Genomic DNA, 14,462 nt, shown 5'->3' with positions numbered 1-14,462 from the left:
ATCTAATGCACAATATAATGAATATAGACACTAATATTGTACTGTAATTATGTAATGTAATAAATATCACTACATCAGCAATCATATAACAATATATAAATGTATCACAGTAACACACTGTACAACTTAAGCTTACAATATTACACTTAAATTTATTCAATTTAAAAAAACTCTTAGTTAACTAGAAATAGAAGGAAATTTCCTCAATATGGTAAAGGGCATCTATTTTTGAAAAAAGCTTATTATCTAATATCATATTTAATGGTGAAAATCAGAAAACTATCCCCCTAAAAATAAGAACAAAGCAAAGAAGGCCACTCTCAGCACTTCTAATCAACACTAGAATTCAGAAAAGTCCACTGTAATTTTTATACTATTGTTAGTATGAAATTGTTAAATAAAATTTGTTAAATTTTATTTGTTAATTGTTATACAATTGTTAATACAATTGTCATACAATTGTATACAATTGTTAAATAAATGACACAATTGTTAAATAAAATTTTTAAACACTATCAAAACAAGAAATCTATAGAAGAACTAAAGAAGATCTGAATAAGTGGAGAGATACACAATGTGCACAGATTGGCAGACTTAATATTGGTAAGAAAAGTAATTCCCCCCAAATTGATGTATGAATACAACACAATTCGAATCAACGTCCCTACATTCACATGCCTGTTCTCCAATTTACATGGAAAAAAAATGGCCCCAGAATAGTAAAGCTATTTTGGAAGAGGACCAAAGTTGGCTGATTTACACACAATGTTTTCAAGACTTACTGAAAAGTACATTAGTTAAGACAGTGTGGAATAGGCATAAGGACAGACAAACAGAAAAGAATTCAGGGAAAGATGTATATATATGGTCATTTATTATCACAGGAACAGGTGTTAACTGTTCTCTATAAATGTTTGGTGAATTCACCTGTGAAGCCATCTGGTCCTGGATATTTTTTGTTGGTAGTTTTTAAAAATATTATTACTGACTCAATATCATTACTGGCAATTGGTCTGTTCATGTTTTCTGTTTCTTCCTGGTTCAGTCTTAGGAGAGTGCACATTTCTAGGAATTTGTACATTTCTTCCACGTTGTCCATTTTACTGGCACATAGTTTGCAGTAATCTTATGATCCTCTGAATTTCTGTGGTGTTGGTTGTAGCTTCTTTTCCATTTCTGATTTTATTGATTTGGGTTCTCTCTCTATTTTTCTTGATGAGTCTGGCTAAAGGTTTATCAATTTTCTTTATCTTTCTCAAAGAACTACCCCTTATCTTCATTAATCTACCTTTTTAGTCTCTATTTCATTTATTTCTGCTCTGATCTTTATTATTTCTTTGCTTCTACTAACTTTAGGTTTTGTTTTTTCTTTTTTTAGTTACTTTAGGTGTAAGATTAGGTTGTTTATTTGAGATTTTTCTTGTTTCCTGAGGTAAGCTTGTATCACTAAAAAACTTCCCTCATAGTACTGCTTTTGCTTTGTCTCATTGGTTTTGGTTCATTGCATTTTGCTTTCATTTGCCTACAGGTATTTTTTTAATTTCCTAATTTATTTCTTCAGTGATCCATTGGTTGTTTAGCAGTATATTGTTTAGCCTTGACATATTTCTGTTTTCTGTACTTTTTTTCTTGTAGTTGATTCCTAGTCTCATAGCATTCTAGTCAGAAAAGATGTTGGATATGATTTCAATTTTCTTAAATTTACTGAGACTTGTTTGGTGGCCTACCATGTGATCTACCCTGGAGGTGTTACAGGGCACCTGAAACAATGTGTATTCTGTTGCTTTGGTGTGGAATGTTCTATATTTACTTCTATTAATTCCATCTGGTCCGATATGTCACTTAAGACCAGTCTTTCCTTAATGATTTTCTGTCTGGATGGTCCGTCCACTGATGTAAGTGAGGTGTTAAAGTCTCCTACTATTATTGTGTTACTGTCCATTTCTCCCCTTATGTCTGTTAATATTTGCTTTATGTATTTAGGTGTTCTTATGTTAAATGCATATATATTTATAAATGTTGCATCTTCTTGGATTGATCCCTTAATCATTATATAATGTCCTTTGTCTTACAGTCTTTGTTTTGAAGTCTCTTTTGTCTGACATAAGTATTGCTACCTCAGCTTTCTTTTGATTTCCATTTGCATGGAATACCTTTTCTGATTCCCTCACTTTCAGTCTGCATGTGTCTTTAGATCTGAAGTAAGTCTCTTGTAGGCAGTATATATATATGGGTCTTGTTGTTTTATCCATTCAGCCATTCTGTTTCTTTTGATTGCAGCATTTAGTACAATTATATTTAAAGTAATTATTGGTAGGTATGTACTTACTGCCATTTTGTTAAGTGCAGGATACAAAATCAATATACAGAAATTTGTTGCATTTATTTACACTAACAATGAATTAACAAAAGAGAAATTAAGAAAACAATCCCATTTAGAATTACATCAAAAAGAATAAAATATCTAGGAACAAATCTAACTAAGGAGGTAAAAGACCTGTATTTGGAAAACCATAAGCCACTGATGAAAGAAATTGAAGATGACACAGATGGAAAGATATACAGTGTTCATAGACTGGCAGAATTAATATTGCTAAAATGGCCATAGTACCCAAGGCAATCTATACATTCAATGCAATTCCTATCAAAATATTAATGGCATTTTTCACAGAGCTGTAACAAATAATTCTAACATTTGTATGGAAACATAAAAGAGCCCAAATAGCCAAAGCAATCTGAAGAAAGAAGAACAGAGCTGGAGGTACCATACTCCTTGATTTCAAACTATAGTATAAAGAGACAGTCATCAAAACAGTATGATACAGGCACAAAAACAGCACATAGATCAATGGAACAGAGTAGAGAGTCCAGAAATAAACCCACGCACTTATGGTCAATTAATCTTCAACAAAGGAGGCAAGGATATACAATGGGGAAAAGACAATCTCTTTAATAAGTAGTGCTGGAAATCTGGACAGCTACATTAAAAGAATAAAACTGAAACATTAAAAAAAATAAAATAAAATAAAATAAACTGAAACATTTTCTTAAACCATATATTAAAATAAACTCAAAATGGATTAAAGACATAAATATAAGACCAGAAAACATAAAACTCCTAGAAGAAAACATAGGCAGAACACTCTGACATGAACTGCAACAATATTTTTTGGATCTGTCTCTTAAGGCAAAGGAAACAAAAATAAACAGATGGGACCTAATTAAACTTAAAAGCTTTTGTGCAGCACATGAAACCACTGACCAAAGCAAAAAACAACTTATTGAATGTGAGAAAATGTTTGCAAATAATATGCCTGATAAGGAGTTAATATCCAAAATATATAAACAGCTCATACAACTCAATATCCAAAAAACAAATAACCTGATTTTAAAATGGGCAGGAGACCTGAATACACATTTTTCCAAAGAAAACATACAGATGGCCAATAGGCACATGAAAAGATGCTAACAACACTAATCATTAGGGAAATGCAAATCAAAACCACAATGAGATATCAACTCACACGTGTCAGAATCGCTATCATCAAAAAGATCACAAATAACAAATGTTGGCAAGTAAGTGGAGAAAACAGAACCCTTGTACACTGTTTCCCACTGTGGAAAACAGTATGGAGGTTCCTCAAAAAAACCTCTAAAAATCAAGCTACCATATGATCCAGCAATTCCACTCCTGAATATATACCCAAAGAAAACAGAAACATTAATTCAAAAACACACATGCACCCCAATGTTCATAGCAGCATTATTTACAATTGCCAAGATGTGGAAGCAACATAAGTGTCCATCAACAGATGAATGGATAAAGAAGACGTGGTATACATATACAATAGAATATTACTCGGCCATAAAAAAGAATAAAAGTTTTCCATTTGCAACTACATAGATGGACCTAGAGGGTATTATGCTTAGTGAAATAAGTCAGACAGACAAAGACAAGTACTCTATGTTATCACTTATATGTGGAATATAAAAAATAAAACAAATGAATGAATATGACAAAGCAGAAACAGATTCCCAGATATAGAGGTCAAACTACTGGTTACCAGTGGGGAAAGGGAAGAAGGGGAAGATGGGGTAGGGAATTAAGAGGTACAAACTACTATGTATAAAATAAATAAGCTCCAAAAATACATTGTACAGCACAGGGAAATATAGCCCTTTTTTAATAACAACTTTAAATGAAGTACAGTCTATAAAAATATTTAATCACTATGTTGTATGCCTAAAATTAATATAATATTTTAAATCATTGATACTCAATAAAAGAAAAAGATATATGTACCCATATGTTCACTGAAGCATTATTTACAATAACTAAGATGTGGAAGTAAACTAAGTGCCTATCAATAGATAAATGCATAAAGAAGATGTGGTACATATATACAATGGAATATTACTCAGCCATAAAAAAAGAATGAAATTTTACCATTTGTAAAAACACGATGGACCTAGAGGGTATTATGTTAGGTGAAATAAGTCAGACAGAGAAAGACAAATACCTTATGATTTCACTTTTATGTGGAATCTAAAAATATAACAAATGAACAAAACATAGCAAGACAGAAACAGAGTTATAGATACAAAGAACAAACAGGTGGTTGCCAGAGGGAAGGGGTTTGGGGGGAGGAGAGAACTAGGTGAGGGAGATTAAGAGGTACAAAATTCTAGCTGCAAAATAAATGAGTCATGAGTATAATAGGTACAGTGTGGGGAACATAGTCAATAACTATGTAATATCTTTATATGGTGACATATCAAAACTAGACTTATCAAGATGATCATTTTGAAATGTATAGAATATTGATTCACTATGTTGTGTAATAGGAATTAACACAGTGTTGTAGGTCAATTTAAAAAATGAAAAAAAACTCTATCTGAATTGTACCAATGCTTGTGTACATTTGCAAACATTCACCCACCTGTATACTTACATTTGTTGTATTCCATTGTATGCAGATGATGCCTCCAAGAAAATTGATTTAAAAATAGATGAAGAGTAAAAGGGAGGACTTGTTCTACCAAATGGTGAAACATAATATAAAGGCACAGTATTAAAACAATGTGATATGAGTACAAGTTTGTTCTGACCCATGCATGTATCCAATCCTAATATCATTTCTATCTTAGGATCATGAACATTTATGATATTTGCAGTACTCTTGCAAAAACTGAACTGTCTAGAAGCATTACACCCTGGACTTTTTGCATTCATTATATTTTCTCTAGGGTTTCTCTATCAAGTGAGTAATCAAACTCACCCAATGTTCAGACTGTAACTTTAACAGTCTTCCCTCCCCATACTGCTGATTCCATTGTGAGGCAATACCCTAAAGGATACTTGATGGTCTGCTCCCACATTAATCTTCAATAAGACACTTATCAAATGTCCAAAGGTTAAGCACAGGTTTGAAAGATTTTACATATTTAGTCTGGAACCAAAAGCTCATTGTAGACTTCCCTTTTTTCCTGTCAGCAATAATTTTTTGGGAATATTCTTATATTTGTCCAAAACTCTTCAACCTATTAAATCTAGATGGTATATTCTTGTGTGTATTTCAACCTTGATTTTATTACTGCCAATATTTTGCAGAGTACTCAGTCATATTTGAGATATATAACATATATGACAAAGAGTTGAACTAAAACAATAAATTTATCAATTTTCCAATTATCAGACTTACTTCCTCAGTACCACAGTCACAGATTTCATTTCCCTCCACTCTGCCGTTTCCACAGATTGCTGCCGGAGCCCTCTGCATTTGTGGCTTATTCTGAAGACACTGGGCACCCATATTTGAAATGAAATTTTCAAAGTCACTCAAACTGCAATTGCTAAAAGTCTTCACACCACTGGATTGCCTAAAGATGAATCCGTATAATGTCATGGCAGTATACTTCTGAAAACACAACTCTATATTATATAAGTTAATTTCAAAATGTTAAATTCAAAAGGTAATGATAAATGTTCATAACAAGTGCTCAGAGGCCAAAGTCATTCTGCAGGAGGTCATGTGATTTCATTCACTGGAATACATATCTTCTCAAATCAAAATTAAGTTCAATAGGCAAAATTAAACAACCCAACTAGAAAATGGGCAAAGGATTTGGATAGACATTTCCCCAAAGAAGACACATATAAATAACCAACAGGTATGTTAAAAGGTTATCAATATAACTAATCACCAGGGAAATGCAAAAAAAAAAACAAAAGACCTCACACCTGTTAAGATGGCTATGATTCTTTAAAAAATAGATAAACAGTGCTGTCGAGGATGTAGAGAAATTGGAACCCTAGTATATTGTTTATGGAAATGTAAATTGGTCCAGGCTCTTTTGAAAACAGGTGTGAGTTTCCTCAAAAAATTAAAACTAGAACTATCATATGATCCAGCAATCCTACTTCTGGGTATATATCTAAAACTACTGAAATCAGGATATATAAGGTATATCTGCACTCCCATGTTTATTGCAGCAATATTCACGATAGCAAAGATATGGAGTCAACCTAAATGTCCACTGAAAGATGAACGGATAAAGAAAATGTGGTACATATCTGCAATGGAATATTATTCAGCCTTAAAAAAAAAGAAGCAAGTCCTGCCATATGCAACAACACAGAAAAGCCTCGAGGACATTATGCTAAGTGAAATAAGCTAGTCACAGAAAGTGAAATACTTCATGCTTTCACTTATATGAGATATTTAAAACAGTCAAACTCACAGATGCAGAGTTGACAAGGGGCTAGGAGGAGGGGCAAATGGGGAGTTGTAAAATGGGTGTAAAGTTTCAGTTATACAAGATGAATAAATTATAGAGATCTGCTGTTCAACATAGTGCCTATAGTTAAGTAATAAATTTAAAATTGGTTAAGACAATTCCTGTTGAGTATTTCAACTACAATAAAAAAAATTAAGAACAGATTAGAGAATGACCAAGATGTTGGAGTAGGAAGACTCTAAGCTCACCTCCTCCCATAGGCACATCAAATTTACAACTATTTACAGAGCAATTATCGATGAGAAAGACTAGAAGAGTAGCAGAAAAGATCTTCTACAACTAAAGATATGAAGAAGGAACCACAAGTAGATGGGTGGGAAGGGTGGAGACGTGGTAAAGGCAAGACCCATACCCCTGGGTGGGTGACCCACCAGTGAGCCAGTTCTAGCCTCCCTGAGACCAGCCTCCCCCACCAGCTAGCTCAACACTCGCACAACCTCTCCCACCAGGGGATACCACCAGCCCTGGTATCCCCTGGATTCTAGCCCCACCAACCAGTGGGCAGACACCAGCCCCACCAGGACCATCAGAGCCCTGCAGCCTGCCATGTCAGGACCCAGCTGACCCACCAGCAGGCCAACACCAGCCCCAGGACCCTCTGAGCTACATGAGTAGATTAACACCAGCTCTGGGACACCTCGGACCCCTTCATCAGCCAACCTGGGATCCAGCCCTGCTTACTAGCAGGCTGTCAACAGCTTTGAACACACTGGACCATGCAGTAAGCCATGTCAGGAACTGGTCCCACCCACCAGCAGACTGATATTAGATCCAGGACCCCTGGGCCCATAGCCACTCACCCCAACCCCAGATCCACCCACCACTGGGCCAGCACTAGCCCCAGGACCCCATGAGTTTCCACAGTCAGCCACCTGTGACACAGCTCTACCCACCAGTGGCCGGAAGCCTCTGAACAAGGCAGGGACTGGCAACCAACTGGACAGGGGGCCAGTCCAGCCAAGTCTACCAGACCACCCACAGTAGTCAGCCCATCATAATAGAAGGACCCTCACAGTCCTCTTAGGGGGACCGCTAGAGCATATAGGTCTGGGACCAGAGAGGAATGTGCTGCTGTGACGCATAGGACATCTACAAAAGGTCATTTCTCCAAGTTTGGGAAACAACCAAATACCAGATACATAGAAATAAAAACAGAAAATCAGGCAATATGAGGCAACAGAGGAATACGTTCCAAATGAAAGAAAAAGATAAAACCCCAAAAGAAGAACTGAGTGAAGTGGAGACAAGCAATCTACTTGATACAGAGTTCAAGGTAACAATCATAAAGATGCTCAAAAAATTCGGGAGAAGAATGGGTGAACAGAGGAAGACATGAACAAAGAGTAGAAAATTCAAAGGAGAAACAAAGAGAGATGAGGAATACAATACTTGAAATAAGAAATCTACCACAACGAATCAACAATAGGTTAGATGATACAGAGAAACAAATCAGTGAGCTAGAATAGAGTAGTGAAAAATCACTGAAGCTGAACAGGGAAAAGAAACATGTATAAAAAGAAATGAGGACAGCTTAAGAGACCTCTGGGACGATATCAAACATACTAACAGTCACATTATAGTAGCCCCAGAAGGAGAAGATAGAGAGAAAATGGGGCAGAGGACATACTGTATTTGAAGACATAATAGCTGAAGACTTCCCTAACGTGGGAAAGGAAACAGACATCCAGGTACAGGAGTTACAGAGAGTCCCAAAGAGGATCAACGCAAAGAGGAACACACCAAGACACGCTGTAGTGAAAATGACAAAAATTAAAGATAAAGACAGAATATTAAAAGCAGCAAGGAAAAAACAACAAGTTACATACAAGGGAACTCCCATAAGGCTATTATCTGACTTTATAGCAGAAACTCTGCAGGCCAGAAGAGAGTGGCACCGTATATTTAAAGCGATGAAAGGAAGAAAAACTACAACCAAGAATAGTCTAGCTGGCAAGGCTTTCATTCAGATTTGATGGCAAGATCAAAAGTTTTACAGACAAGCAAATGCTAATAAAAGGGTACCACCAAACCAGCTTTACAAGAAATGTTAAAGGAACTTCTCTATGTGAAAAAGAAAAGGCCAAAACTAGAAACATGAAAATTACAAAAGAAAAAATCTTATAGGGAAATGCAAATATACAATAAAGGTAATAAATCAACAGCTTATAAATCTAGTAGGAAGGTTAAAAGACAAAAGTAGTAAAATCAGGGCTTCCCTGGTGGTGCAGTGGTTGAGAGTCTGCCTGCCGATGCAGGGGACACGGGTTTGTGCCCCAGTCCGGGAGGATCCCACATGGCGCAGAGTGGCTGGGCCCGTGAGCCATGGCCACTGAGCCTGTGCATCCGGAGCCTGTGCTCCGCAACGGGAGAGGCCACAGCAGTGAGAGGCCCACGTATCGCAAAAAAAAAAAAAAAAAAAAAAAAGTAGTAAAATCATCTACATCTACAATAAGTAGTTAAGGGATACACAAACAAAAAGGTGATGTCAAAAACAGTAAACATTGGGGGTGGGAAGTAAAAATGCAGGGTTGTTAAAACGTGTTTGAACTTAAGAGATCAGCAACTTAAAACAAGCATATATATATATTGCTATATACAAACCTCATGGTAACGACAAACCAAAAATCTATAGTAGATATACACACAAAAAAGAGAAAGGCATCCAAACATAACACCAAATATAGGCATCAAATCATAAGAAAAGAGAAAAAAGGAAGAGGACCTCAACAAAAAAGAACTACAAAAACAACTCCGAAACAATTAACAAAATGGGAATAAGTACATACATATCAATAATTAATTTAAATGTAAATGGACTAAATGCTCCAATCAAAGGCAGAGTGGCTGAATGGATACAAAAACAACACCCATACATATGCTTCCTACAAGAGACTCACTTCAGATCTAAACATATGACAAATCCACAGCTAATATCATACTCAAATGTGAAAAGCTGAAAGCATTTCCTCCAAGATCAGGAATAAGACAAGGATTTCCACTCTCACCAATTTTATTCAACATAGTATTGGAAGTCCTAGCCGCAGCAATCAGGCTAGAAAAAGAAATAAAAGGAATCCAAATTGGAAACAAAGAAAGAAAACTGTCACTTTCTGCAGATGACATGATACTATATATAGAAAATCCTAACGACACCACCAAGAAACTACTAGAACTGATCAATGAATTCAGTAAATGTGCAGGATACAATGTGATACATTTCTATACATTAACAACAAACTATGAGAAAGAGAAATTAAGAAAACAATCCCATTATCAATTGCTGTTAAAATGATCATACTACCCAAGGAAATCTATAGATTCAATGCAATTTCTATCAAAATATTAATGGCATTTTTCACAGAGCTAGAACAAATAACTATAAAATTTGTATGGAAGCACAACAGACTCCAAATAGCCACAGAAATCTTGAAAAAGAACACAGTTGGAGGTATCACACTCCCTGATTTCAAACTATGGTACAAAGTGCCAGTCAACAAACAAGTATGGTACTGGCACAAAAACAGACACATGGATAAGTGGAACAGAACAGAAAGCCCAGAAATAAACTCACGCACTTATGGTCAATTAATCTATGACAAAGAAGGCAAGAATATAAAATGGAGAAAAGACGGCCTGTTCAATAAATTGTGCTGGAAAAACTGGACAGCTACATACAAAAGAAACAAACTAGACTACTCTCTCACACTATGTAGAAAAATAAATTCAAAACGGATTAAAGACTTAAATGTAAGACCTTAAACCATAAAACTTCTAGAAGTAAACAGGCAGTAAGCTCTTTAGACATTGATCTTAGTAATATTTTTTTGTATCTGTCTCTTCAGGCAAGGGAAACAAAAGCAAAAATAAATAAATGGGACTACATCAAACTGAAAAGCTCTTGTACAGTGAAGGAAACTATCAACAAAATGAAATGGTGGCGTATTGAATGGGAGAAGATACTTGCAAATGACATAGCTAATAACAGGTTGATATTTAAAATATACAAGGAACTCATACAATTCAACATCAACAAAACAACCCAACTGAAAAAGTGTGTAGAGGACCTGAATAGACCTTTTCCAAAGAAGACATACAGATGGCCAACAGGCACATGAAAATATGCTCAACATCACTAGTCATTATGGAAGCTGAATCACAAGAAGATACTACCTCACACCTGTCAGAAGAGTTATTATCAAAAAAGAAAACGAATAGCAAGTGTTGGCGAGAATGTGGAGAAAAGGAAACCCTCATGCACTGTTGGTGGGAATGTAAATTGGTGCAATCACTATGAAAAACAGTATGGAGATTCTTCAAAATTTCAAAACAGAACTACCATATGATTTGTCAATTCCACTCCTGTGTATTTATCTGAAGAAACAAAACTGCAAATTAGAAAAGATACATGCATCCCTATGTTCATTAGAGCATTATTTACAATAGTTAAGGTATGGAAACAACCTAAGTGCCCATCAATAGATTAATGGGAATAGAAGATGTGGTGTATGTGTATGTGTGTATATATATATATATTATATATATATATATATATACACATACACATACACACACACACACACACACACATACACACACACAGTGGAAATTACTCAGCCATAAAAAACAATGGAAGCTTGCCATTTGTGATAACATGGATGGAACTAGGGGGCATTATGCTAAGTGAAATAAGTCAGGCAGAGAAAGATAAATACTGTATGATTTCACTTATATGTGGAATCTAAAAAACAAAACAAATGAACTAACAGAGCAAAACAGAAACAGTTATAGAATCAGAGAACAAAGAGGTGGTTTCTGGGGTGGAGGGGGGAAGACATAGGTGAGGGAGATTAAAAGGCGCAAACTTCTAGCTGCAAAATAAATGAATCGCAGGTATAAAATGTACTGTGGGGACTTCCCTGGCGGTCCAGTGGTTAAGACTCTGCACTTCCACTGCAGGGGGTGCCAGTTCGATCCCTGGTCGGGGAACTAAGATCCCACATGCCTCCCAGCGTGGCCAAAATAAATAAATAAAATATTTAAAATAAAAAAATACAAGTAAAATATTTAAAATAAAATGGGGAACACGGTAACTATGTATTGTCTTTGTATGGTGACATATAACTAGACATCATGGTGATCATTTTGAAATGTATAGAAATATCAAATCACTATGTTGTATAACAGGACTAACAAAACAAACAAAAAACTCATAGAAAAAGAAATCAGATGTGTGGGGGGAAGGGGAACTGCATGAAGGCAGTCAAAGTCACAAACTCCCAGTTATAAGTAAGTACTAGGGATGTAATGTACAATATTATAAATATAATTAACATTGCTCTATGTTATATATGAAATTTGTTGAGAGTAAATCCTAAGAGTTCTCATCACATGAAAAAAATTTTTCTACTTTTTAAATTATTTATCTATATGAGATGATGGATGTTCACTAAACTTATTGTGATAATCATTTCATGATGGATGTAAATCAAATCATTATGCTGTACACCCTAAATTTATACAGTGCTATATGTCAGTTATATTTCAGTAAAACTGGAAGAAAAGACAGAATAGATAAATTTTATTTTTTATATGCATTACAAACTAAATCTACCTAAGAGAAAGTTTTGAGCTTCTGGGTGTGGTTGTATGTAAATTCTTGCATATACAGAAAAAATATGGTTATGTATGTGTATGATACCTCTGCCTAGGTGAAATACAACTGAAATAATGGCACGGAGAAAACCAAATATCCATTTATGTAAATTCCCAGATGTATATCAATAATTCTTCAAACTTCTATTTCCTCTATCTTTCCCTTGACCAAATTAAGAATCAAACTCTTTGAAACTTTGAATCTCTTCTATTTCAATGGTTTTTCAATGTTTATTCATAGGTTTGTACTACATATATAATATGATAGATAATTCATTGAACTGTAAGTTGTTTGAAGCAGGAATTTTGTCATCTTTATGGTTGGTATCACTTATTACCTGCACGGTTCTAAGCAAACATAGAACCAACTGTCTGTTGATTCTTCCTAATAACAACAAACTTTCGTTAAACAGACTGTACTGTGCTTTGTCCTGAGCTTTCTCAAAGATTTCACAGAAATTGTATATTAATCAAAATTTAACATAATTATGTCCATATACCACTAATAAAAATAACTTCAGACAATATTTCCATAAGATGAGTCACTCTGCATATGCAGTACAACTTTGTAAGGTAAGGAGGTAACTGACATTTATTGAGCGCCTATTATCAGCCAGATATTTTATTCACTTGATTATTTAATCCTCACAACAAACCAGAGAGGTTGGTATTGTCATCAACATTTTATAGAAACCGAATTAAAGTTTAGAGAAGCTAGAAACCTCTTCAAACTCAGATAGTTTGTACATTAGCAGGATCAGTATTCACACACAGTTATCTAAGACTCCAAATTCAGGTACTTTTTACTCAAAATTTCATCTTTGAACAGTAAATAATTCAATAAAATATTTACTATTAAATATTAATAGATATTTTACTATAAACCATAAAATTTGATGATCTTAGCACCAAAACTGAACGGTGAAGAAAACTTTTAAATAAAAAAACTGTATAATATTTTTGATCTGGGAACTATTTATAGCTAACTGTATATAATCCCTAATTATTCACCTTTTCGCTGCCCATATGGCAGTTCTTAACTAAGAATGTGTGTTCCCAAAGTTTACTTGAATCAATTATCTGAAGTTTTTCCTAACATTCATTTGGTTGCGATTTTGCACTCTAAATTGTAATGCTATGTTATTTTGCTCCCAAATTATTTTATAAAGGCTTATTGAAACTATGATATAACTAGCCTAAGTTCTGTATTCAAAGAACAGAGAAATTATGTGACAGAAGGAAATTATGCAAAAAAAATGTTGTATTCTCTACCATTTTTCTGAAGTTGGAGTTAGCACTTGACAGCATTTTACAGTATTTCATTTTTCTTTCAGGGTCTGTCTCTTGTCTACACTTCTTTCCCAACATTCCATATTCTCACTGTTCTTGTGTATCCCTACACCACCATTTTAATACCTCCTAGGTCTTTCAATTCCTCAAATAAGAAGAGATACCAGCACACTGATAAGTAACTTACTTGATTAATTGCATCCTTACAACAACTGTGAGATGTACCTATCATGATCTTCATTTTTCAGATGAGAAAAATAAGGGTTAGGGAAAATAGCAAACAAGTGAAAGATTCCAAAGCCCACATTCCCCTCAATGTATTCCTTACTCCAAGATGGTATCTCCTCTTCCCCAATCAAATTCCCATAGCTTAATAAAATTGGTCTTAGTGAGAAATTAAGAGAAAGCAATAAGAATAAAATAATTCAATTTCTTTGGATAACTGATAACTCCATACTCCTTCTAAATGTTTTTGCCTTTTTGTAAAATGATGCAACTGGACAGGTAAGCAAACCTTCACCATGAGTTTTCCCTAAGTTCCTACATTCATAGCTTTTGCCATTTTCTATGCTCTTTCCTCCCTCCACTTCTGAACTATTTGTTTGTTCAGACTATGTTAAAAGTTACCCACTTTTAAAAAGTAGATATAAATTGCATCATCAAAATAATATACTAGAAGGATTACTGAACTAAAGAATGAAGTTTGTACAAATACATTTTAA

The 14,462-nt window shown here is 34.7% G+C and overlaps 1 protein-coding gene across 1 annotated transcript in view; it reads right to left on the bottom strand.

Moving 5' to 3' along the window:
• The window catches only part of ADAM32 (ADAM metallopeptidase domain 32), a 149,712-nt gene that overhangs the window by 59,059 nt on the left and 76,191 nt on the right, over nt 1-14,462 (bottom strand). Inside the window, exon 12 of the mRNA XM_022571268.2 lies at nt 5,703-5,880. Coding sequence (XP_022426976.2) covers nt 5,703-5,880 — 178 coding nt within the window. The remainder of the gene's footprint in view (nt 1-5,702; nt 5,881-14,462) is intronic.

Source organism: Delphinapterus leucas, chromosome 21 (genome assembly GCF_059928025.1).
Source record: "Delphinapterus leucas isolate spDelLeu-1000000601 "Yukka" chromosome 21, BTC_Dleu_Yukka2, whole genome shotgun sequence".
In the NCBI taxonomy this organism is placed as follows: domain Eukaryota; kingdom Metazoa; phylum Chordata; class Mammalia; order Artiodactyla; family Monodontidae; genus Delphinapterus; species Delphinapterus leucas.
Note: the sequence above shows the minus strand (reverse complement) of the source record. Positions and strands in the feature narration are given on the sequence as shown.